Source organism: Anomalospiza imberbis, chromosome 11 (genome assembly GCF_031753505.1).
Source record: "Anomalospiza imberbis isolate Cuckoo-Finch-1a 21T00152 chromosome 11, ASM3175350v1, whole genome shotgun sequence".
Classification (NCBI taxonomy): domain Eukaryota; kingdom Metazoa; phylum Chordata; class Aves; order Passeriformes; family Viduidae; genus Anomalospiza; species Anomalospiza imberbis.
In genome coordinates, this window is record NC_089691.1 from 7,872,537 (window position 1) to 7,882,693 (window position 10,157).

At 45.2% G+C, this 10,157-nt stretch overlaps 2 protein-coding genes across 15 annotated transcripts in view; one reads left to right on the forward strand and one right to left on the reverse strand.

Annotated features, from left to right (window-relative positions):
• Positions 1–3,334, forward strand: part of PBRM1 (polybromo 1) — a 56,686-nt gene extending 53,352 nt beyond the window's left edge. For all 14 annotated transcript variants that reach the window (XM_068201671.1, XM_068201665.1, XM_068201674.1 and 11 more), the window contains one exon: positions 195–3,334. In XM_068201671.1, coding sequence (XP_068057772.1) covers positions 195–367 — 173 coding nt within the window. In that variant the 3' untranslated portion in view covers positions 368–3,334. The remainder of the gene's footprint in view (positions 1–194) is intronic.
• A 4,870-nt stretch (positions 3,335–8,204) lies between these two features.
• On the reverse strand, positions 8,205–9,868 carry UQCC5 (ubiquinol-cytochrome c reductase complex assembly factor 5). Its single transcript, XM_068201689.1, has 2 exons — positions 9,613–9,868; positions 8,205–8,542 (listed from the first exon to the last, which is right to left on the reverse strand). Exons 1-2 carry the CDS (start codon positions 9,761–9,763, stop codon positions 8,475–8,477), a joined length of 219 nt encoding a protein of 72 aa, XP_068057790.1. The 5' UTR covers positions 9,764–9,868; the 3' UTR covers positions 8,205–8,474.
• Between the last annotated feature and the right edge of the window lie 289 nt (positions 9,869–10,157).

Genomic DNA, 10,157 nt, shown 5'->3' on the forward strand with positions numbered 1-10,157 from the left:
TAAAGACAGATCAACAGGCTGAGAATATATGTGTCATCCACAGGTAAATTCCACCAGTGTTGTACAAACCTATGAATCAATGGTATGGGCTTAAATACTAGGAGCAAAAGCGGAATATCTTCTGTTGTAGAGTTACATTTGCCTTTTTCTAGAACAAACCATTAGGTAACTGGAGCACTTGTTGGATTTTGCAGCACGGAGGCGAGACGTGCACCTGTCCAAGGAGCAGGAGAGCCGCCTGCCCTCGCACTGGCTGAAGAGCAAGGGCGCTCACACCACCATGGCCGACGCGCTGTGGCGCCTGCGGGACCTGATGCTGCGCGACACCCTGAACATCCGCCAGGCCTACAACCTGGAGAACGTGTAGGCACTGCGCGCTCTGCTCCAGGAGCCCGTGGGACAATAGCTGGTTGAGTTACTGGGTGGGAAGAGATAACCAACAATAATTTGTATTGCATTTTACTGTACATTGCAAGACCATTTTTATATAAGGACACTTTTAATAAGCATATTTCACTTTTTGTTATATTAAGTTGACTTTATCAAATACACAGATTTTTTGCATATGTTTCCTTTGTTTGAAAGGCAATTTCATAATTGGTTGAGTGTAGTCAAGGATTCATCTTTCTTATACTTTATTGCTGAGAATCTGATGCCATTGTTTTTATATTAAAAAAAAAAAAGGAAAACAAAGTATTTACAGATTGATACAGTGGAATGTGAATTAGTCATAGTTTACATCCTTTAAGAATGTGTATACCTGTGCTTGTGTGTGCTGGCCACTTCGGGCAGAACTGCTCGGGTGTGAACAGGGAGGATCTCTTAAAAGAATCTAAAGGTAAGATGTGCTTTGGCACTAAGGAAAATTGGCATTCCAAGTCAACACTGAGGCAGCTGAGTGGGCCACAGCCACCCTGGAAATGCTGGTGTGGACGGGACAAGGGTGTCTCGACTGCTCATGTAGTCCAGTCCTGTCCAGTTATTTAACTGTGTAGCCAAGACCGTTGTGATCCTAAATCAGTACCACAGCCCCTGTGCTGGCAGGCCCTTAGAGGGGAAGTGTTTCATCTGCCATGGCCTGTGCTGGCGGTTCTGTGGTGTCCCCAACACCCAGCAGTGGGACAGAGAAGCTCCTTCCCTGGGAGATTCTGTCTGTGCTGGAAGAGGCTCGCAGAACTCGGAACCAGCCCAGGTCTTGGAAGGTAAGTTAGGGGAGAAAAGTGGAATTGTTCTGTTAGTGAAGTAATGTGATGTTTTTTTGAAATTCACACAATTGGGCATTGTAAGACAGTTCTGTTTGCTTTCCTTAAGTGTATTCATTAACCTTAGTGGAAGTTTTGCAATGCAAATTCGAGTGAAATTTGATGCTTAAATTAACTTGAAAGTAAAATACTACTGTATGGTATTGTATGTGTGAGGTCAGCATACCCAGTACATTGGAGAAATAGAGTACTTGCATTGCAGCCTTCAAAGGGTTTGGGGTTATTTTGTTTTTTGGGGTTTTTTGTGGTTTTTTGTTTTTTTTTTTTTTTTTTTAATCTAGGTAAAGTAGGTATCGATTCTTCTTGCCAAATTTCAAGGTTGTGGCTGCCTTCTGCTAAAAACTTACCTGTCCTCATAACTAACCAGCCTTTTGGACTACAAATTTATCTGTTTAAAGGTAAATCCTTTCATTTATTTAATTTTGGAAAAAGAATTAATACTTTTGGATTGCTTTAAGTTACTGGGAAAGCTCTTTGAATTTGGGAAAAGTCAGCAGGAATGTGGGCACTGCAACTCAGCCCAAATGAACTGATTTACTGATACACTTCATTTATGCTAGAGATATTCATCATGTGGAAATGAGTTCTAAAGTCTGTTAGCACAGAACATTTTCACTTCAGTATATTTGGCAGAAGGTTAAATTAAATGTTTTCCTTCAAATACTGGATATCTTGGGGTTTGTTTTGCTGATGTAATTAATACTCATGAGGGAGGTGACACTTGCACAGTATAAACTGTGATTTAATTTTACTGGCCAATTCCTCTCCCTCTCCTATTGCAATCTGCCAGTCATTGCACAAAATACCCCAGGTAATTACAAAGAGGCACTTAAAGATGGTTTAGGTCACATGTGCAATGGATGTGAAGGAAATGGAGCAAAACAACATAGAGGGAAATTACAGTTTTGAACTCTACAAGTAGCACACCCATGGTACAGAAGTTCTTTACTGGCCTTTGTAAATTTCCAATTTTATTTAATAAAGTAGAAATTGAATAGTCTTAGACCACCCCTGTAAAATGTGTTTAAGTTACCATAGGTTTTGCAGGTTTTAGCCACAAAGATGGGATGTTGAAGTGAATCAGGCAGCAAAATCCTTGTTTTTGAGCATTGGGAACTATCATGGATTGTACTAATACACCACCAGATTCTCCTGCTTCTCAGCATTAACAAAAATTACACCAAAGAACCTGGGATCAATTTTAATTAAATTATTGTTTTATTTATTTTCTTTTGAGGACTGGATGGGACTCCCTTTGGAGCCTGTATTACTCAGATGTTTAATTTATCTGAAGGTCAGTGGTGAGCAGATGTGCACCACTGGCTCTCTCCTGCCGAGCAGCTGAATCCCTCCTTTCACTGCTCTTTCTGGCCCAGGAGCAAGAGATTGGAAGTGCAAACAAAACCTGGCTCCTCCCTCAAGGCAGTGCAGAGCACTACCACTAAGCCACTGGGCTGGCCCTGATCAATTATTTTAAGCCTTATTTATTTCAAAATCATTTCTCTCTATACTGGAGGCATTTCAGTCGATTGCAGTGAAATTTAGGATATAATGGCTACAGTCTAGAAGTCAAAACCAGCAAAAGAAACTTTTCTCACTCTGGTTAAAAAAAAAAAACAAACATGTCTGTCTGTCTCTTTTTCTCTTTGTGGGTGTTTGAGCCCCTCATCTGTTTTTCACTGCCGTTCATTGTACTGGCGTAAACAAAACCTTCATATTAAAAGGATGTGTGGGCAGTGGTTGGCTTCTGTGAGAGTGGAAAATAGATAAAACTAGGACAGGTATTTTCATAAACCAGTTGGAAACAAGTAATAATTATTTGTTCTCTTCCTCAGTCCTTCCCTTCCATGAGAAAATTTACTGTTTGTGTAAAAATTCAAGACGTTGATGTTGGTGACTTTTTTTCAGCATATGTTTTTGTACCTGGTTTATCCATGCTTGGCTTTTCATTAGATCTTGTACTGCTGAAGGCTGAGCTGCTAACCAGGTTTATAATATGTATGTACCATCACTTTGTTTACCTGAGTCTTTTTAATTTGAATAAAAATAGTTTGCAAAGTGTTTTGGATTAACCAGGTTTGAGTGTTCCATTAAGACTTCTGTTAGGATTTTATTTCAAGTAAGCGGTTGCTGATCCAGATGTTCTCAAGTCCTTGGTACATGTATGCTTGTGTGTGGATAAAATATCCTTTTTCTATTGTCCTGTATATTTTGAGATGTGCCTGTAGGTAGTAAGAACAGTGGTGTTGAAAATTGAGCCATCACGATCATAAACAGTGAACCTTGAAAAATATCTGAAGCTTTGGGAACAAGCTGAGTGGAGCTGATAAGATTCAGTCAGTCCCAGACGCCCCCTTATTAATTGGTTTGAAAATAAGCAGCAAGCCTTAATTTCATATGGAAGCTAACATGATTCAGGACTGTCTTCCATGCAGCTGTTTAATAGAGGAAATTAGATGAGTAACATGGAAAAAGCATCTTTTACACAATTAAATTAGAACCAAGGATAGAAATTTTCTGAACTAACTGCAAGGACAATTAAGTGATAGGAACCTCTTAAGGGGCCTGGCATAAAATTTACAGGGAGCGATTTAAACAGTCAGAACACAACATTATTTCATTAACACACAGCCATGTTTTAGCCTGGGGGATGAATGCTGCCTTTCATACAGGCTGCCAGCTTCACAACACTTCTACCCTTCTGTTGCAGTTGCCCAGAGGAAACTAATTCTAATCATTCTGCACATCTTACTTGCTCAGTCTGAGATACCAAAGATCAACCATAAATGTATGTAGCTCCCTCTTGGCTACAAGTGCACAAAACTGAAGGGAGAAGATTCCAAGAGAGCGTCTGGTCCCCCGGGTACACCTTATCAGGGGGCTTCAAGGTGGGCGCGGAATAAGACTTGGGCCAGTGGGATTACAGACACCTGATGCTTCAGGGGAGGGTTACAGGTGTGGGACTAACTATGCATTTTTGAGGGGTGAGACAGAACATTCCATTTGACCCTTGGATCTGTCTGTAGGTAGAGGGCATTGTTTAATCAAAAGAGGGATTGCCTTCAACTGGCTATACTATTGTTTTCTAGTTGTTGAGCAACTAAGGTTTGGTATCTCAAAGCTTGTTCTCATTTCAATCTCGCTTATAGTTTCTGTATTTTCCAAATCTTTTGCCAGGCAATCATATTTATAAGGCTTTCCTATTTCATCTTCCCCAACATCAGTGAAATGTGAAATTTTGATTAATAAAATAAAACCTTATATTAATTTTGCCAACTGCATTTGCCAGCAAGTCTAATTTGACCCTCATCTTTGGTATGAAGTACCAGCATCCAGTAGTGATTTTTGGAAGTTCCTCAGGAACAGCATTTATCCCACCAGTGCCGGGATGATTTTTTCCCCGTTCTCTAAAGGAGCTGGGGATGGCCAGGAGCAGAGTGCAGCTGCGGTTTGGATCTGTGTATTAAGTCCAAAGAGAACGCATGCCTCCACTTGTGACGAGGGCTGGTCCTGGATGGTTGGGATGGATGGAGATGAGAGATCTCTGGAGTCAGGTCTTAGGATATGGATTTTATTGTGGGGCCCTGCTCGGAGCTGCCAGCCGCAGCTCGAAGGAGGCCCCAAGGAGAGGGGGCAGGACGAGATAGCGAGAGAGTTCCAAGAGAGAGTTCAAGAGAGAAGGGGAGCACAAGAGAGTGGGTGCAGAAGAGGACTTTGGACCAGTGGGATTACAGATACATCATACTTCAGGGGAGGGTTACAAATGCGAGATAAACTCTACATTTTCAAGGAATGAGAGCACTTTATGTGACCCTTTGATTTGTCTGAGGGTCAAAAAGGGGAGTCACCTTCTACCAACTACACCAGTATCCACCAATTGCTTAGCAACCAAGGTCTGCCATCTCAAAGCTTGTTCTCATCTCAATCTGGCTCAGTCTCTGTATTTTCAAAATCCTTTGTCAGGCAGCCGTATTTATAAGGCTTTCTTATTTCATCTTCCCCAACATCCACTGATGACAGGAAGAGTTTTGCACCAAGGAAAAACTCCCCAATACATCAGATGGCTGTTACTTCCTTTTGCTGCTTTTGAAAAGCTTGGACAAAACTGCTGCAGCCCTGTGCCAGGGAGGAGTGCAGGCTGGGCACAAACACCCTTCTTTGACCATAACTTCTTTCAGCTCTTCCCTGGCTCACCACAGGTTTTTCAGCAGATGACTGCATCCTTGTGTGCACAGCTGCAGGGGAATGATCAACAGATCCATTTTTTCCCACAGAAACATTCTGGATTGGTGGTGGAGTTGTCCCCTCTAATGCTGGAGTGGTGAGCAGCACTGCTTGTGCATAGGTATCACTGTTTGTTCCCAGGTGACTTGTTACTGCTGCTGCCTTACTGAGTTGAATTTTTCCATGCTTGGTATCAATCTCGCCCTGACTTCCACAGTTTGGAAAGCTTGCAGCAGGAATGCTTTGCTGAGTCTCACCCAGAAGCTGTTGCTGTAGCCATTGCAGAACACATGAAAATGCTGTTGGTGGGTGCAAGCTGCGCTCCAGGTGGACCCCAGCCGAATTCCCTGCAGAAGGGAGGGATGTGCTCAGCCCTGGAGCTGGCAGGCGCTTGGCAGGGCTAGAAATGAAAGCTGTGACCCTGGCTCACTCCAGCAGCCTGGAACAGCCACACGGTGTTGCCTGAGTGCTGAACCAAAAGAAGACCTCTTGCTTCCTCCCTGTTCCCTTTGCCACAGCAGATGGATGGGAGGGAGACCGGGATATGAGAGTCAGAAAGTTCTGGGGAAAGCAAAGAGCACAGTTAGGAGTCAGCAGGAATAAAACTGCAAAACCAAATGAAGACTTTGGTTGTTGAAGATGGGATGTAGTTTAAAACTGATACTAAATCCCTAAGAGTGCTTGGCTGTGGAATGGGCTGGAATTTTGGAATGCAGAATTGCAGCTGTTCTGATTTCCTGCATTAGTGAGAGACTGACAAAATCTAAAAATGCTAAAGGGTTAGCACTAGCTAACACACTGAGGATTGGAGACTGCAGCTCAGATTTCTAAATGTCAAGCTTCGTATTCTGTCATAACAGATCCGTTGCCTAAAATGGTATCATGCCAACTCAGGATTTTATTCCTGCAGCGGTCAGTGAGATGGAACCCCTGACACCAGACCTCTTGTGAGTGACTGCAGCCTTCCTCCCTTTCTGTTTACCTGGCTGGAGACATCCCAGAGATCTTCCAGATGTGCCTGGTGCTGTCAGCTGCCAATGGGAAACATTCACTGCAACACAAGCAAGAGGTCTGAAGAGAGAACTGGGCTTGGCTCAGGGCTGTCTGTGGAACACTCTGCTACTATTACAGGAGTGCTGAAGGGAAGCCACAGGAAGTTTTCACAGAAGCTCCTGAGTCTGGAGAAATAAATAGGGCACAGGGCTCTTGCTTGAAAAAAAAAAAACCATATATTGAAAAACTTACTTGTTTTATGACAACAGAGCACCATGGAGTTTCAAAAGGCTCAAGAAATAAAATCAGATGGAGCTAGAGCTCAGCAGTTTTCAAAATCTGGCTTTTTTATTATTGCTTTATTCTTTACTGCTATCGTCTGGGTTGACTTCAGAGCAGTGGTCTGTGACTGCAAAAAGCAACTTGTTCACAAGTTTTGGTTTCTACCTGGGAACTAAACTCAAGGCTTATTCTGAAATAGAGGCTTTCCTCAAGTTATTCACTTGCTGCTCAGCCAGAATATGCAGTGACACACTCACATCAGTTTTTATCCCTTGAAAACACAAGTAGCGCTAATCCTTCAGATCAAGTCCCGTGGAAGGCACAACATGAAGGTTCCCCTTTGTTTGCAAGTGGAGAACCTTGACCTCTACAGAGCTGCCCCTGTCTCTGAGTTGATGAAGACTGACAAAGGCTGGCAGGACGTAGCACAGTAAGTGGTGTGAACTGGATTGGTGGTGGAGTTGTCCCCTCTAATGCTGGAGTGGTGAGCAGCACTGCTTGTGCATAGGTATCACTGTTCCCAGGTGACTTGTTACTGCTGCTGCCTTACTGAGTTGAATTTTTCCATGCCTGGTATCAATCTTGCCCTGACTTCCACAGTTTGGAAAGCTTGCAGCAGGAATGCTTTGCTGAGTCTCACCCAGAAGCTGTTGCTGTAGCCATTGCAGAACACATGAAAATGCTGTTGGTGGGTGCAAGCTGCGCTCCAGGTTATAAATATGATTGCCTGGCAAAAGATTTGGAAAATACAGAAACTATAAGTGAGATTGAAATGAGAACAAGCTTTGAGATACCAAACCTTAGTTGCTCAACAACTAGAAAATAATAGTATAGCCAGTTGAAGGCAATCCCTCTTTCGATTAAACAATCAAAACTGTAAGTGCATGAACTTCCTTGGGCTTGATTTTAGGCTGATCTTAAGACTTGGCTTCTTTGTTGCACTTTCAGCCTGCACCCCTACTCTCAGAAATTCAACAATTGTATCAACCTAGGATCCTCAGAGATTACACTGCCCAGTCACCGACCCCTGCCACGCTCCTGGTGTCCCTGTGCAGGGAGCAAACACTGCTGGGACACAGCAGCCAGCTGTTCTCCTGCCTCGGGGACAGGATTCCCACCGCAGGACTCAGGGGTGCCAGGACTGACACTGCACATTGCTGTGGTCCCTGTCAGTCGTGGGCAGCTCAGCCCAAACACACGGGTCACTCTCCAAACACTGGGGGCTGAGCAAACACTGAGCACTAAATCTGTGCTCTCTTTATCCAGTTAAAATTGTGACATTGCAAAGAAAACAAATCAGCTGCCAGAGCAGCTCCTGTAAGTACAAAAGAAACTAACTCAAAATTACTATTTCCATCATGCTGAGATGGATGCACCCATACTTCTTTCCCCCGGTCTTGTTAAAAGGAGGGTGTTTCACCAAGCAAACGAAAGCAACAGCCAGACTGTTTACTCAGTTTATTTAAAAGCACTAAACAAACATTAAATTAGTGGCAGAGGCCCAAATACAATGAAATTTTAACTTCATTTAAATAAAAATATTACAGATATGGAAGAACAGAACTGCCCAAACCATTTGAGTATTACACAAACGTGTGGATCACAGTTTATCTTGCAGAGCCAACATCTTCCCCCACCTTCAACGTGGCAGTGCTGCTGCTTTGGCACTTGTACAGCTGAAGCACTCAGGAGCTCCCCCTGGAAGAGTTTCAGCTAAAATTCCCCTTTCTCCGTCCTTGCCTCATACAGTCTTTCAGATTGTTTCCTACGGTAGACATCATCTGCAGAAAAAGATATTTTATTTTGGAGCTTCCCCAGTGCAAGTTGGTGTTAAATACATGAATCCTGTCATCTCTTTTTAAAGTTTTCAATCCAGACTTCTCTTGCAGATGCTGACTAACAGGCAACTGGAAATTCAAGCCAATAGAAATCCTTATTAACACTTAAAATAGCTCAGGTTCTCTCCCATGTAGGCTAAAGTTCTTCCCATCGGTCCCAATGAAATGTTTTTCTAGGAAAACGAAGTTTCCACTGCAAAACAGTTGTTTCTTGTCTACTTTCCCACGAGGGTAATTAAAATTACAAATGCCCTAAGTAGCTGAAGGGAAATTAAATTATCGGCATGAAGTCAATGCCTGAGGGCTTCCAGCCTGACTTCAGTATTTTAGTCTTTTTTATATAAACAAAACACAGGAACATTCCCACCTCCATGGTCTTCCCAGTCATTCTTCCTGCCTCCCCCGCTCCCTAATGCCACAGTTGAGCAGAACTTTCCAGTGAATTACACAAAAATTTCTAGCAGGGTTTATTAAAGGGAGGAATGTCATATTAGAAATAAATACTTTGACTTACAGAAACTAAACACCATTATCCCAGTTCTCTTGAGCTGTTTCCATCCTTATTTTTTAAATTGTAGAAGTCACGTTTCAGATGCCACACCTCTGCTTAAATGCTAGCAAACCTCCTGAGTCTTTTTCAATCACCACAGAATGGTTTGAGGTGAGAGGGACCTTAAAGATCACCCCATTCCATCCCCCCACTATGGACAGGGACACTTTTGCTAGACCAGTTTTCTCCAAGCCCCGTCCAACTCGGCCTTGGACACTTCCAGGGGTGGGGCAGCCACAGCTTCTCTGGGCAACCTGTGACAGGGCCTCGCAATCCTCAGAGGAAACAATTATTTCCCAATATCCAATCTAAGTGTACCCTCTCTCAATGTTATTCAGGACTGCAAAGCCGGGATTTCGTTCGTTCGCGCTGGGGAGGCAGAGCCCGAAGCGCCCCGCGCTGCCCGAGCAGCAGCAGTGTCTGACCGCAGCCGGAGCCCGCCAGGCGCGGGCCCCGCACTCACAGAAGGTCTCTTTGCCGATGCGGACGTTGATCATGAACCACTCCATGGCTCCGCCGAGCACAAAGAAGAAGGGCAGGAACCTGTAAAAGCCAAAGCGCCGCCCCCCGGGCACCAGCCTCAAAAGGCGCTTCACCCTCTCGCTGACCAGCATGGCCGGGCGGCACCGGAGCCTTCGCCCTTCCTGGGTCGAGGAGAGAACAGCGGGGAGCGTGTGAGAGGCGGAACGGGACGTGCCGCGGTCCCACCGTGGCCGCAGCCCGGGCGGGCCCCGGCCGAACCCCCGCGGCCATGGCGGCCCCTGCCCTGAGGCGGGAACGCGCAGCCAATCAGGGCCGCGCCCGCCGCGCGCGACCCCGCCGCGCGCGACCCCGCGCCGCTCACCTCCCGCGCGAGGGCCCCGCGCGCGGCCGGACGGAAGGACGCGCCGAGCGCCACGTGACCCCCCGCCGCAGCGCCTCGCCTGATTGGCCGGGGCTGGGCGGGGGCGGGGCCCGGCGTGAGGGGCCCGTGAGGGCCCGGCCCCGCCCACCGAGCCCGGCCCGGCC